Consider the following 15,890-nt stretch of genomic DNA (forward strand, 5'->3'; position numbering starts at 1 on the left):
AGGAATGAATGTTGAGAAGCATTATTGGTGTGATGATCCAAAGCAGGAAAATATTTGGTGGCTCTCCACTCCTTTTGGCCTCAAAACGGCCCTTGGTAACCTCTTGATTAGACTCTTGCAATACTATACTGACTGATCTTCCCTAGTATTTATTAAAGGGACTACAGTCTGTTCAAAATACAGCTATTTGTACACTGTTTCATTTCACAAGAACTGAATATATCTCATCTTAACTATTTAGTGTCCACCTGTGTATTATATTTTTTATTGTGGTATGTAATTTTTATGTAACGTTGTAAATTGGTGTATGTGTACTTTGTGAGCTGCCTTGGACAGTCGGATTATAAATATTTTATTAAATATCTCCAATTTAAGATCCTACTTTAAACACAGTACTATTCACACTGGCCTTTCACTGTATGTTCCCATGTTTATAATACCCTACAAGCCAGCATATACATTCCTCTTCTGATTATCATCTTAGCCTGCCTCTTTCTCATGCTTGGTTTGATTTGACCCATCAATCTGCTTTTTTATTTTTCTCCATCACTCTGGAAATCTCTTCCCTGTGCTCTTCACGAAGAATCATGCCGCAGTAAATTTAAAATGCCCTAAAAACTCTTGTTTGCTCTTGAATTCAACTGCAAGTCCTAGTAAAGGTTACTCTGGGGTACACCAAATGACTCCTGTATTCAGTTTTTCTCTGTTCTTTCCCCATCTCTGTCTCCTGTAACTCATATTGCTATCTCTTCTGTCATAATTGGTGTTCCTTTCTGGCATTCATGTTCTAAATAATTTAGATTGTACACCATCTTGATGCAACTGCCTAAGGCGGTATAGCAAATATTATCTCAAGACAAGCAGGCAGCCTATTCTCACATATGGGTGATGTCATCCACGGAGCCCGCATGCGGACAGCCTCGCAAGCAGACTTGCTTGTAGAAACTCAGACGTTTCGAGTCTGCCACACCACGTATGCGCGAGTACCTTCCCACCCAGCACAGGGCGAGTCTCCTCGGTTCTCAGTTTTCCGTGGAGCCAAGAAGTCTGTCTTTGATGCTCTGCGCTGAAATTCGTTCACTTCGTGCCTTCTCTTCACCATGGTTTGTGTTTAATTTCTTTTAGCCGAATCGCTGTTCCTTTTTTCTTTCTATTAGTTAAAAAAAAAGTTTTATTTTTTTTGTCGGCCGACTGGCAGGACAGGTTGCGTGCCCGCAACCTGTGGGCTTCGATGCGGCTGTCTTCCCTCCTATTACCGGTCAGTCACAGGCTTCAAGAAGTATAGCCAGTGCCAGCGTATGACTTCCCTCACGGACCCACACCACTGGTATCTTCGTTGTCTCGGGCCTAACCATAGTCCGAAGTTGTGCACGCGCTGTGCTACTCTTCAATCTCGAGCACTTAAACGTTGTCGGGTTCAAGTGGAAAAGCTGCACCCTCGACCTCGATTTCTGACTCAGTCAAGCCTTCAGCAGGGGGAGGGGTCCTACTGTTTCCACAACTCCGACCTCGAGACTCATTAGATCTTCCTCGTTTGAATCATCTTTGGCCTCAAGTACACCTGCCTTATCTTCTCCTGAGCTTCCCTCAGGTCAGATACCTAAGCAGAAGATTCCTGCGGTGGTCCTTAAAATATCCAAGCATCAATCCTCCAAGTTGAAGCATGCTTCTACCGCCACCTCGGAGCCTTTAGCCTCAGCAAGTGGTCCAATTTCAGACTCGGATCCACAATTGCAGGTTTCTCTTCAGGCCACGTTAGAGCAGCAATTTGTTCAGTTACTGAGCAAATACAGTCCTGCCTCGACTCTGCTTCCTGCAGTCCAGCCTGGGCAGTCAGCAGTCTCACACAAGTTCGAGTCCCTGCCTGTGCCTCGAGCTGAGTCTACACACTCTATGCAAGGAGTCGAGTCTTTGCGAGTGTCTGGTCTGGAATCTATACACACTATGCAAGGAGTCGAGTCTTTGCGAGTGTCTGGTCTGGAATCTGCACATTCTATGCAAGGAGTTGAGTCTTTGCGAGTATCTCGACAGGAATCCTCACACTCCATACAAGGAGCCGAATCTTTGGGAGTGCTTTGAGATTCCTCGATCCAAACCACTGAGTCTATGGGGTTTCGATCTACAGCTTCTAGCCCTATTCATTCACCAGTGGCACTGCCCGTTTCCAGACATAAGGCAAAGTCTCCTCGATCTTACCTGAGACCTACTTCCAGGCAGCGTACTCATCGTCGATCGAGGCCCTCATCAAGGCATCCATTGAGGCGCAGGTCTTCTTCTGCAGAAAAGCCTTCCTCGTCCAGGCCTTCCAGCTCATCGAGGCCTCCAACTCCTTGATCGAGGTCACCAATTTCAGACCCCCAAGGACTCAACTGCTTCCAGTGCCTCCTCCAAGTCTGTCTATTCCTTGGGTTACCAATACTCCAGAGAGGCTTCGCCTTCGTTCTCCACTCGAGGCGCCTTCCTTCGTCAAATGGCTGACGACCTGGATCTTAAATTGGACGTTGTTTCCTAATACTCTAAGGAGTATTTGGAAGAAATGCATCTGCCTCAACTTCCTGCAGTGTCACCCAAGCTTCCTCTTAACAGGCTTCTGCCTCAAACTTTCAAACGAAATCTGGAGACTGTTCCAGGCAAATAGAACTCTACTTTGCAAGGGTTTTGAGAATTCACAACTATCTCACCAATCCCTCTTTGTGGAATCCTCATTGAAAAGAACACATCCTTCCAGAGCCTATGCCACAGTACCTCCTGGAAGAGAGGGTAAGACCATGGACTAGTTTGACCGTCACCTTTATCAGAATTCCATGATGGCTTCCAGAGTCCTCAACTATAATTTTATCTTCACTACTTCTTTTAAGTTCCTGATTGGTATCCTTCCAGGTACAAAAAACCTGGATCAATATAGACATTTAGTTTCAACAAGTCACTGCTACCTTGGCGCAACTCAGGTTACATCTTCTCCAGTCATCTTATGATGCCTTTGAACTTTCCTCCAGAGTCACTGCTTTCTCAGTAGCGATGCGCCACCTAGCCTGGCTTCGCAACATTGATATGGACCCCAATCTTCAGGACCATCTAGCTAATATTCCTTCTGAGGGCAATGACCTTTTTGATGAATCCATAGAGGTTGCCACCAAGAAATTGTCTGAGCATGAAAAATCTTTTGCTTCAATTGTCAGACCAAAGTCCAAGCTAGCTCCTGCAAAACCTTATCGACCTCTTCCATCTTTCCAGAGGCAGAAGCAACAGAAACCTCAGCCTTCTGCTGCACTTAAGGCTGCACAGCCTTTTTGACTATCTCAAACAGAGCATAACCTCTATCGTTCTGCTTCTGTCCTCCCTTCCCCCCCCATAGGAGGTCGTCTCCAGCATTTTTACCATCGATGGGAGACCATTACATCCGCCCTGTGGCTGCTGTCAATAATCAGGAAAGGATACTCTCTTCATTTCACTCAGGTTCCACCAGAGCTTCCTCCAAGAGAGTATCCTTCCAATCCATCCCAGACTGCCCTTCTTCAGGAAGCTCAAGCTCTGCTTCATTTCCGTGCTATCGAAGAAGTTCTTCTGGAACAGCAGAGCACGGGGCTTTACTCCTGTTACTTCCTAGTTCCAAAGAAGACGGGCGATCTGCGACACATTCTGGATCTCAGAGCTCTCAACAAATTTTTAGTCAAATAAAAATTTTTCATGCTGTCCCTGGCATCCCTCTACCTCCCTTCTGGATTAGAACGATTGGTTATGTTATCTAGATCTCAAGGAGGCTTACACTCACATTCCCATTCATCCGGCCTTCCGTCAGTACCTCAGATTTCGAGAGGGGAATCTGCATTTTCAATACTGAGGGCTACCCTTTGTCCTGGCATCATCTCCCAGAGTGTTCACCAAGTACCTAGTGGTGGTAGCAGCAGCCCTAAGGAACCATGGTCTTCAGGTGTTTCCCTACTTAGACGACTGGCTCATCAAAGATTCAACATCTCAGGGAATTATTGTAGCGACCCAACGGACTACGAGGTTCCTACAAAGCTTGGGATTTGAAATCAACTTTCCCAAATCCCACCTTCAGCCCTCTCAGAATCTACAGTTCATCGGAGCTGTTCTGGATATTATGCAGCTCACAGCATTCCTTCCTCAACAACGTCTGGATGCTCTTCTTCAGCTCTGTCACAAAGTGTCTTCCCGCTCTTCACTCTCAACGAGACACATGATGGTTCTACTAGGTCACATGGCCTTGGAAGTTCACGTGACACTTTTTGCCACACTTCACCTCAGAATTCCTCAGTGTACCCTGGCATCTCAGTGGACGCAAGCTTGCGAACCACTATCTTGACACATTACAGTCACTCCTTCGTTGAGACAGTCTCTCCACTAGTGGATGCTCTCTTCCAATCTCTCCAGAAGTTTACTGTTTCAGATGCCACTTCATCAGAAGGTCCTCAAGACAGATTCCTCGACATACGCTTGGGGGGCTCACCTTGATGGTCTCCGTAATCAAGGCCATTGGTCCAGCATGGATCGTCAGTGTCATATCAATCTGTTGGAACTTGGAACGCTCTTCAATGCTCTCAAAGCTTTTCAACATCTTCTTCACAACCAGGTAGTCCTCATTCGGACGGAGAACCAAGTCGTCATGTACTATGTCAACAAGCAGGGAGGAACGGGATCTCTCCCTCTTTGCCAAGAAGCTCTGAAGATTTGGGATTTGGCAATCCTTCACAGCACCTTCCTGAAAGCTGTGTACATTCAAGGGGCGAAAAAATGTTTGGCAGACAAATTGAGTCGTCTTCTGCAACCTCACGAATGGACTCTCAATTCCTCGCCTCTTCATCACATTATTTCTCAGTGGGGAACTCCTCAGATAGATTTCTTTGCATCTTCCCACAACCACAAACTGCCTCAGTTCTGCTCCAGGATATGCTCTCATCATCGCCTCGAGGCAGATGCTTTTCTATTGGAATGGACGAATCTCTTCCTGTATGCATTCCCTCTCATTCTCAAGACTCTTGTCAAGCTGAAGAAAGATCATGCCACCATGATTCTGATAGCTCCTTGGTGGCCGAGACAACCTTGGTACTCCCTTCTACTTCAACTCAGCAGCAGGGAGCCATACCTTCTACCAGTTTTTCTGTCTCTGCTTACACAAAGTCAAGGGTCTCTACTTACTCCCAACCTGCAGTCTCTACACCTGACAGCTTGGTGCCTCTCAACATAAATCCTCTTCAGTTTTATCAATCTGTACGAGACATTTTAGAGGCTTCTAGAAAGCCTGCTACTAGACAATGCTATCACCAAAAATGGACTAGATTTTCTACGTTGTGCATTTATCTACCTCTGGCCTCAAGTCTACATCTATCTGACTCCATCTCAGTACAATTGCTGCTTTCCATCAGCTTATTGAAGGGAAACCCTTCTCTGCTCATCTGGTGGTTTCCAAATTTATGAAAGGAGTTTTCAATGTCAAACCTTCTCTCTAACCTCCTCCAGTGGTTTAGGATCTCAATGTTGTTCTTGCTCAGTTAATGAAGCCTCCATTTGAACCAATGTCCTACGGCTCATCTGAAATATCTCACTTGGAAAGTGGTGTTTCTTATTGCCCTCACATCTGCTCGAAGAGTCAGTGAGCTGCAAGCTTTAGTTGCTGATCCACCTTTCACAGTTTTCCATCATGACAAGGTGGTCCTCCGTACTCATCCTAAATTCTTACCTAAAGTGGTTTCAGAATTTCATCTCAACCAATCTATTGTACTTCCAGTGTTCTTTCCAAGGCCTCATTCTCATCCTGGAGAATCAGCTCTTCATACTTTGGACTGTAAATGTGGTTTGGCTTCTACTTAGAACACACCAAACCACAGAGATCTGCTCCTCAACTTTTTGTCTCCTTCAATCCGAACAAGTTGGGACATCCAATTTCTAAGCATACCATCTCCAACTGGATGGCTGCTTGTATCTTTTTCTGCTTTGCCCAGGATGGACTGCAGCTACCGAGTTGGGTCACAGCCCACAAAATCAGAGCTTTCCTCAGATCCACTCCTTTTGAGGAAATTTGCAAAGCTGCCACTTGGTCCTTGGTTCATACTTTAACTTCTCATTATTGTCTGGATGTTTTCTCCAGTTGGGATGGCCATTTTGGCCAGAGTATTACAAAATTTATTTGTCCTAAGTTGCCAACACCCCCACCATCCCATTCTGGTTAGCTTGGAGGTCACCCATATGTGAGAATAGGCTGCCTGCTTGTCCTGGGATACAGGGACAGCAGGCAGCTATTCTCACAACCCACCCCCTTCCCCTGGTTGGCTTCTCTGCTAGCTTTCTGAACTGAGGAGACTCGCCCTGTGCTGGGCGGGAAAGCTCCGTGGATGATGTCACCCACATGTGAGAATAGCTGCGTGCTGTCCCTGGATAACAACTGTTAATGGTAAGTAACTGTGCTTTATGAGCCTTTCATGTCTTTTGTGCCTTTTTTATTATTTTTAATAGGAGTGCTATGACTGTGGATGGGCAAGTGATCAGCCTGTGTTATAGCCCAAAGACTAGGGTGGCGGCTCTTCAGCTGGCAGACGGGCAGCTTCTGAAGTACCTCTGGGGTATGTGTTACATAATCCAAAAGCTATTCATGGAGGCATTTGAGAAAGAAGATCCTATTTGTTTAGCTCCACTGTCTTATTTAAACGTCTCTTCTGATGTGCAAGAGGATCTCATTGGGTCAGTAGTTTGCACAGTCCTAAATTAGTTTTAAGTATAAATATTAAACTCTGCTTCTGTTCCTACTGTACCTGCTGAATGCGACTCACCTTGAGCTGTGGAACCAATGTTATTGATGTAAAAGTCTTTAATGACAAATGTTCTCAAATAAAAGCAATGCTGACAATATAAAGTCAATTCATAGAACACAGCAGAAATAGTGGTGCGGACCTGACACGGTCCGTATATCGGTGATTGAAAACCTTCTATGGTCCAATCAAAATGCACCACAAAATTTTAAATGTGTTGAGGCATTCAATGATGTGTGAATAAAATCACAGAGCACTGACAACTGTGTGGTATTCAACTGCTATTTGGTGTGCGATGCACACAATGCTGTCAGTGCTCTGCAATTTTATTCACATATCATTGGATGCCTTTGTTTTGGACTCACTGTGAATTACAATTGAAAAGGTGTGAGCTACATCCCTCTTGGTGGCCTGCAGTGATCATGATTTTTTTTCCTCACTGAAATATTCTTCCTTCTCTTTCCCTTTTAATCTTGCTGCCCTATTCCTTTTCTGTCTGCTCCTCTTCCTATCTTCCTATTGTGGTCAGATTAGAGGAGAGTGGTGTAAGATGTCCTGGAGCCTAATTTTCTAAGATAACCTAAAGAGAGCAGAGAACTACTCAGAGCCTGGAACAAGGCTAAGATCTAAAATCAGGAATTTCACTTGTTCCTGTGGCATGGAGATGGCATAAACAAGAGATTCTTGGGCTCTAATGTTAGAATAGCCTGAGGAATTATGTCTAAAAGAGAGGAGGAGCAGCCTAGGTTTTACTGTGTAGGAATTGTTAATGTGATGGTGACTAGATGATGAGGGAGAGGAGCAGAAGGCAGGCTTAGATCAGTGTGTGGTGGCAGAGAATTAGAGCAGTAGCAACAGCAGCTGTCATCAATCTCACTGCCTTAATTCTGTGGTACTAGCAAGTTACAGCTATGGAACTATTAAATTAATTTGAGTAAGCTGTAATATCTCATTGCTTTTCTGACCCTTTACTGTTTCTCCTCACCTGACTTGATTTGGTGGCCAGCACTACAGAAGTGGGATTTTTTGTGCTTTCCTTACTCCAGTTCCTTTTTCTAGTTCATATAAAGCACAGTTACTTACCGTAACAGGTGTTATCCAGGGACAGCAGGCATATATTCTTGACTGTTGGGTGACGGCACCGACGGAGCCCCGGTACAGACAATTTTAGAGTGATTGCACTCTTAAGAACTTGGAAAGTTCTAGTAGGCCGCACCGCACACACTCGAGTGCCTTCCCGCCCGACGGAAGCGCGCGGTCCCCAGTTAGGATAAGCCAGCTAAGAAGCCAACCCGGGGAGGTGGGTGGGACGCAAGAATATCTGCCTGCTGTCCCTGGATAACACCTGTTACGGTAAGTAACTGTGCTTTATCCCAGGACAAGCAGGCAGCATGTTCTTGACTGATGGGTGACCTCCAAGCTAACAAAAAGAGGGATGGAGGGAAGGTTGGCCATTAGAAAAATAAATGTTGCAAAACAGACTGGCCAAAGTGTCCATCCTGTCTGGAGAAAGCATCCAGACAATAATGAGATGTGAAAGTATGAACTGAGGACCAAGTAGCAGCTTTGCAGATTTCCTCAATAGGAGTGGAACGGAGGAAAGCTACAGATGCTGCCATAGCTCTAACCCTATGGGCCGTGACAGGACCTTCCAGTGTCAGTCCGGACTGAGCATAACAGAATGAGATGCAAGCAGCAAGCCAATTTGACAACGTACGTTTAGAAACACGATGTCCCAATTTATTAGGATCAAAGGACAGGAAGAGTTGGGGAGTTGATCTGTGGGGCTTAGTGCGCTGTAAATAGTAAGCTAAAGCCCGCTTACAGTCCAAAGTATGTAAAGCCTGTTCTCCAGGGTGAGAATGAGGTTTCGGGAAGAATACAGGCAGGACAATCGACTGGTTGAGATGAAATTCAGAGACAACCTTAGGGAGAAACTTTGGATATGTACGCAGAACCACCTTGTCATGATGAAAGACTGTAAAAGGTGGATCAGCAACTAGTGCATGCAACTCACTGACCCTCCTGGCAGAGGTGAGAGCAATAAGAAAGACCACTTTCCAAGTGAGAAACTTGAAATGAACTGTAGCCAAAGGTTCAAACGGAGGCTTCATTAAGGCGGAAAGAACCACATTAAGATCCCAGATTACAGGAGGGGGCTTGAGAGGTGGTTTCACATTGAAAAGTCCCCGCATGAATCTGGAAACCAAAGGATGAGCCGAGAGAAGTTTCCCATGAACCGGCTCATGAAAAGCAGCAATGGCACTGAGGTGGACTCTGATGGAAGTAGACTTGAGACCAGAGTCAGACAAAGAAAGAAGATAATCCAACAAGGTCTCCACTGCAATCGAAGTGGGATTATGATGATGAAGAAGACACCAGGAAGAAAACAGAGTCCACTTTTGTTGGTAGCATTGAAGAGTGGCCGGTTTCCGAGAAGCATCCAGAATAGAACGAACGGGCTGAGAAAGAAGCGAATAAGCTGAGGTCAGCCCGAGAGATACCAAGCTGTCAGGTGCAGAGCCTGGAGGTTGGGATGCAGAAGGGACTGTTGATGTTGGGTAAGCAGAGAAGGAAACAGTGGAAGAAGAATAGGCTCCCTGGAACTGAGTTGAAGTAGAAGGGAGAACCAATGTTGCCTGGGCCACCGTGGAGCGATGAGAATCATGGTGGCTTGTTCCCTCTTGAGCTTGAACAAGGTCCGTAACATGAGAGGCAGAGGAGGGAAAGCATACAGGAACAGATTGGACCAATCCAGGAGAAACGCATCCGCTTCCAGACGGTGAGGAGAGGAGAGTCTGGAGCAAAAGTGGGGCAGCTGATGATTGTGAGGAGCTGGACTGGAGAGTCAAGGGATCGAGAGTCCATTCGTGGGGTTGGAGAATCCTGCTGAGATTGTCTGCTAAGGAATTCTGCTCTCCCTGAATGTAGACAGCCTTCAGGAATAAATGGTGAGCTGTCGCCCAAGACCAAATCTTTTGGGCCTCCTGACATAACAGGCGAGAGAGCCTGTCCCACCCTGCTTGTTGATGTAGTACATTGCAACTTGATTGTCTGTGCAAAGTAGCAGAACTTGAGGATAGAGAAGATGTTGGAAAGCCTTGAGGGCATAAAACATCGCCCGGAGTTCCAGGAAATTGATGTGATGTTTCTTTTCCTGAGGAGTCCAAAGGCCCTGAGTTTGGAATTCGTTTAAGTGAGCCCCCCAGGCATAAGGGGAGGCGTTGGTGGTGATGACTAGTTGATGCGGAGGCAGATGGAACAGGAGGCCTCTGGAGAGATTGAAAGATTTCAACCACCATTGTAGAGATTGACGAAGAGATGATGTCACAGAGATGTGTCGTGAGCAAGGATCCGTCGCTTGGGACCACTGGGTAGCTAGGGTCCATTGAGGAGTGCGTAGGTGAAGACATGCGAAGGGGGTGACATGAACTGTCGAGGCCATGTGACCCAAGAGTATCATCATTTGCTTGGCAGAGATGGAGCGCTGTGGAAGTACCTGCTGACATAAATATTGAAGAGTCTGAAGACGGTTGGATGGCAGGAATGCTCTCATGAGGACTGTGTCCAAGACCGCTCCAATGAACTGAAGTCTCTGAGTCGGGATGAGATGTGAATTGGGTAGATTGATCTCGAATCCCAGAAGTTGGAGAAATAGGATGGTCTGGTTGGTGGCAAGTAGCACTGCCTGAGAGGAAGTGGCTTTGATTAACCAGTCGTCGAGGTAGGGGAAGACCTGAAGATGATGAGAGCGGAGAAAAGCGGCCACCACAATGAGACATTTGGTGAATACCCTGGGAGAGGATGCAAGACCGAAGGGTAGTACCTTGTACTGGTAATGACAGTGATTGATCATGAAGCGGAGATACTGTCTGGAGGCCAGATTGACCAGAATGTGAGTGTGTGCCTCTTTGAGATTGAGGGAGCATAGCCAATCGCCCTGATTGAGAAGAGGGTAAAGAGTGGCCAGGGAAAGCATTTTGAATTTCTCTTTGACCAAGCTTTTGTTGAGATTGCGAAGATCTAATATGGGTCTGAGATCTCCGGTTTTTTTGGGAACCAGAAAATAATGGGAGTAGAATCCCTGCCCCTTTTGATCTAGAGGAACCTCCTCTATGGCGTTCAGAAGAAGAAGGGATTGAACCTCCTGAAGGAGGAGGGAGGACTGAGGAGTGTTCAAAGCAGACTCTCTTGGAGGACTTTTGGGCAGGTAGAGTCTGAAAATTGAGAGAATAGCCGTGGCGGAGGATGTTGAGGACCCACTGGTCCGAAGTGATGCTCTCCCAACGGCTGACAAACAGAGAGAGACGTCCTCCTATGGGTTGAGGCAGATGGGCGGATGGTAGAAGACTGGCTATGTCCTGGAGAATGAAGTCAAAAGGGCTGAGTAGACTTCTGCTGTGGAGGAGGTTTCACCTGTTGTTGTTGTTACGCACGAGGTGGTTGACGTTGTTGCTGACGTTGACATCTAGGTTGCTGGGGAACCGATCGTAAGGGTCTAGCAACATAACGGCGTTGATAGGCTGATTGTTGCCGAAAAGGCCGGGCAGGTGGAGTCGTCTTCTTATTTTTGAGAAGAGTGTCCCAGCGAGTCTCATGTGCTGATAATTTTTGTGTGGTGGAGTCAAGAGAGTCACCAAAAAGTTCATCTCCTAGGCACTGTGCATTAGCCAGGCGATCTTGATGGTTGACATCAAGCTCCGAAACTCTCAGCCAAGCCAGGCGACGCATGGCAACAGACATCGCCGTGGCTCTGGAGGTAAGTTTGAATGTATCATAGATTGAGCGTACCATGAATTTGCGAAGCTTGAGAAGGGAGGAAGAACATTGACGGAAAGCAGATCGTTTGCGTTCAGGTAGATATTTCTCAAAGAAGCTAAGTGTTGAATCAGATGCTTCAAATAGAAAGAGAAATGAAAGGCACAATTACCTGATCTATTTGCCAACATAGCATTTTGGTACAACCTCTTTCCAAATTTGTCCATGGCCTTTCCTTCTCTGCCAGGAGGGATTGAGGCATACACACTAGCTCCCGCAGACTTCTTGAGAGTAGATTCTACCAAAAATGATTCGTACGGGAGCTGGGGCTTATCGAACCCAGGGATGGGGATGACTTTGTATAAGGAGTCTAACTTACGAGGAGCTCCTGGAATAGTCAAAGGAGTTTTTAGATTTTTATAGAAAGTCTCCCTTAAAATATCATGGAGGGGCAACTTCAGAAATTCCCTTGGAGGCTGGTCGAAGTCCAATGCATCAAGGAACGCTTTGGATTTTTTGGATTCAGCCTCCAAGGAAATGGAAAGAGACTCGCACATCTCCTTCAGAAAAGTTGTAAAGGAAGAATTGTCTGGTTTAGAGGATGGATCATGAATAGAAGGATCCTCCTCACCAGAAGAACACTCACCCTCAGAGAGTAGTGGCTCTTCAGAGTCGCCCCAGAGGTCAGGATCCCTGACTTGAGAACTTCAATCTTGGGAATCCGGTGTCGAGGGTTCAAGGTGTCGGGATTTACGTACCGACTTGCCCGACCGCAAAGAAGAGGTACCGGGAGAGGTTAAAGGCTGCAATGGTGCCGAAGTTTGGACAGCCTGATGAAGAGCTCTCGGTTCCGGTGCCAGTACCGGCATGGAAGTGGAGGAAGCCGAATGGACCGGTACCGATAGAGTGGAAGCTGACAATAGGGGCTGCTCCACTGTCGGTACCGGTGGCTCAAACCGGACCGGGACTGGAAGGTTCGGTGCCAAGAGAGCAGGGAGGAGTTGCTGCAACTGCTCTTTAAGCTGCACCTGAAGGACGGCTGCAATACGCTCGTCCAAAGAAGGCACCGGTACCGCTTTCTTTTTCTGCGGTACCTGTGGTGCCGCTCGATGCCCAGAGGATGAGGCAGATGAAAATGCACTCACCTCTATAGGGGCGGAGCGTTTGCGTGGGCGCCTCGTGGTCGGCAGGACTGGACTCGCTGCTACAGCGACTGGAGGGCGCTCGAGCGGGGAAGGCTTCTTAGCCGGCTTACCTGATTGGTGCGACACCGGAGCGGTGTCAAGCGGCGTCGAGGAAGTAGGTGCCGATTACGAAGGAGCCGATGCCGGTGTCGATGCCGCAGAATCAGCCATCTCGGCCCCGAAAAGTAATTTCTGTTGAATTTGTCGATTTTTCAACGTTCTCTTCTTTAAAGTGGCACAACGGGTGCAGGTGGAAGCCCTATGATCCGGACCCAGACACTGTAAACACCAGTTGTGCGGGTCGGTCAAAGAAATGGGCCGTGCACACCGTTGGCACTTTTTGAACCCTGGCTGAGGGGGCATGAAAGTAAAGACGGCCTCTGCCAAATCAAAAGCCGAGGCTTCGATGATGAATTTTGCCAGCTTAGTGCCATGAGCTTTCAGTCTGTTACCCAGATATTTTGCCCCCTATTGTTTTGAAAACCTTGCAGCACCAGCTGTTAGAGAATTTGTAAGTGGAAACTTGAATCCAAATGGAGGTAGATGGTTAATAGCGGTCTAAACTGATCATTTTACTATTGATGTGCTGTTAATACAGTGTAAGTGGTTTATTTTTTAATTTCTTTTCAGATTTATTCCTTCTCCTTTGATGATGGCTAAAACTCTGCCTTATTTGTAATGTATAAGTTGTATAAGAACATAAGAACATAAGAACTGCCTTCTCCGGATCAGACCTTCGGTCCATCAAGTCCGGCGATCCGCACACGCGGAGGCCCTGCCAGGTGTACACCTGGCTTAATTTATAGTCCACCATATCCTTATATGCCTCTCTTAAGGAGATATGCATCTAGTTTGCTCTTGAAGCCTAGGACGGTCGATTCCGTCATAATCTCCTCTGGGAGGGCATTCCAGGTGTCAACCACTCTCTGAGTGAAGCAGAACTTCCTGACATTAGTCCTGAACCTGTCCCCCCTTAGCTTCATTACATGTCCTCTAGTCCGTGTCAAATTGGACAATGTAAATAATCTTCTCTGCTCTATTTTGTCGATTCCTTTCAGTATTTTGAAGGTCTCGATCATATCCCCACGCAGTCTCCTTTTCTCAAGGGAGAACAATCCTAGTGTTATAAGTCTGTCCTCGTATTCCAGTTTCTCCATACCCTTCACCAGTTTTGTTGCTCGTCTCTGCACCCTCTCCAGCAGTTTTATATCCTTCTTTAGGTAGGGAGACCAATGTTGGACGCAGTATTCCAAGTGTGGTCTGACCATTGCCCTATAAAGCGGCATTATAACTTTCTCCGATCTACTCGAGATTCCTTTCTTTATCATGCCCAACATTCTATTTGCCTTCTTTGCCGCTGCCGCGCATTGTGCCGACGGCTTCAGGGTCCTATCTATCAGTACACCCAGGTCCTTTTCTTGTTCACTCTTCCCCAGAGTTGCACCTGACATTGTATACTCGTATTCCTTATTTTTATTGCCTAAATGCATTACTTTGCATTTCTCCACATTGAACTTCATCTGCCATTTCTCCGCCCATGTTTCTAACCGACACAAGTCGCTCTGGAGTTTCTCTCTATCATCCTGCGATCTGATCGCCCGGCATAGTTTTGTATCGTCTGCAAACTTGATGATCTCACTGGATGTTCCTTCCTCCAGGTCATTGATATAAATATTAAAAAGGATCGGCCCAAGTACCGAGCCCTGGGGTACACCACTAGTCACTTTCTCCCAGTCGGAGAACTTCCCATTTATGCCCACTCTCTGCTTTCGGTTTTCCAGCCATTTGCCTATCCACCTTTGTATATCCCCCTCTATGCCATGGCTTTGTAGTTTCCTGAGAAGTCTTTCGTGTGGAACTTTGTCGAACGCTTTCTGGAAGTTCAAGTATATTATGTCCACCGGCTTCCCACTATCAATTTGCTCGTTCACGGTCTCAAAAAATTGGAGTAAATTCGTCAAACATGATTTCCCTTTCCTGAATCCATGTTGACTGGGTTTCATCAAGTCATGTGCGTCCAAGTGCCGGACTATGCTATCCTTGATCAGTGCTTCAACCATCTTGCCAGGGACAGACGTAAGACTCACAGGTCTATAGTTGCCCGGTTCCCCTCTCGATCCTTTTTTGAAAATTGGGGTGACGTTCGCTATCCTCCAGTCGTCCGGTATCTGTCCAGTTCTGATTGTAAGGTTTGCAAGTTTTTGCAATAACTCTCCGATTTCAACCTTCAATTCCTTTAAGACTCTCGGATGAATCCCATCCGGTCCAGGGGATTTGTCACTTTTAAGTTTGTCGATCTGATAGTATATCTGGTCTAAGTCCACTTCAACTGTGGTGAGGCTGTCTTCTATTTCTCCTGCAAACACTTTCTCCGCTTCAGGTATTGTTGAGATGTCCTCCTTCGTAAAGACGGACGCAAAGAAGGAATTTAGTTTGTCTGCGATTTGTTTATCTTCCTTGATGTACCCTTTTCTTCCCTGGTCGTCCAGGGGTCCCACTGCCTCTTTTGCAGCTTTTTTCCCTTTCACGTATCTAAAGAAGGGCTTGAAGTTTTTGGCCTCCTGGGCTATTTTTTCCTCATATTCCTGTTTTGCATCCCTCACCGCCTTGTGACATTTCTTCTGATCATCTTTATGTTTGTTCCAGGCTTCGGTTGTCTTTATGCATTTCCATTTTTTGAAAGAGTCCTTCTTTTCTTTTATGGCTTCCTTCACCTGTATGGTAAGCCATGCCGGTTCTCTTTTGCTCTTTGTTCTCTGATCTTTGGAAATCCTCGGAATGTAGAGATCTTGTGCTTCTGTGATAGTATTTTTCAGTAGGGTCCATGCCTGATCAACCGTTTCAAGTTTGTCCACCATCTTCTCGAGTCGTTTTTCTACCATGGCTCTCATGCTATCGTATTTACCCTTTTTAAAGTTCAAGGTGGTGGTTAAGGTTTTGGCATGTTTCCCTTTCCCGATGTCAAGTTTAAAGTTGATTACATTGTGATCACTCGTTCCCAGTGGAACCATGACTTCCACTTCTGTTATCGGTCCCGTGAGGCCATTTAGGACCAAGTCCAAGGTGGCGTTGCCTCTTGTCGGCTCTTTTACCATTTGTTCCAGGAAGCAATCCCCTAGCACCTCCAGGAACTTGGCTTCCTTGCCGCAGTCGGAGGTTGCTAGTTTCCAGTCTATCCCTG

The 15,890-nt window shown here is 46.4% G+C and overlaps 1 protein-coding gene across 3 annotated transcripts in view; it reads left to right on the top strand.

Moving 5' to 3' along the window:
• The window catches only part of ELP1 (elongator complex protein 1), an 882,162-nt gene that overhangs the window by 332,515 nt on the left and 533,757 nt on the right, over window positions 1–15,890 (top strand). For all 3 annotated transcript variants that reach the window (XM_033918172.1, XM_033918151.1, XM_033918160.1), the window contains exon 14: window positions 6,475–6,581. In XM_033918172.1, coding sequence (XP_033774063.1) covers window positions 6,475–6,581 — 107 coding nt within the window. The remainder of the gene's footprint in view (window positions 1–6,474; window positions 6,582–15,890) is intronic.

This window comes from Geotrypetes seraphini, chromosome 1 (assembly GCF_902459505.1).
Source record: "Geotrypetes seraphini chromosome 1, aGeoSer1.1, whole genome shotgun sequence".
Taxonomy (NCBI): Eukaryota; Metazoa; Chordata; class Amphibia; order Gymnophiona; family Dermophiidae; genus Geotrypetes; species Geotrypetes seraphini.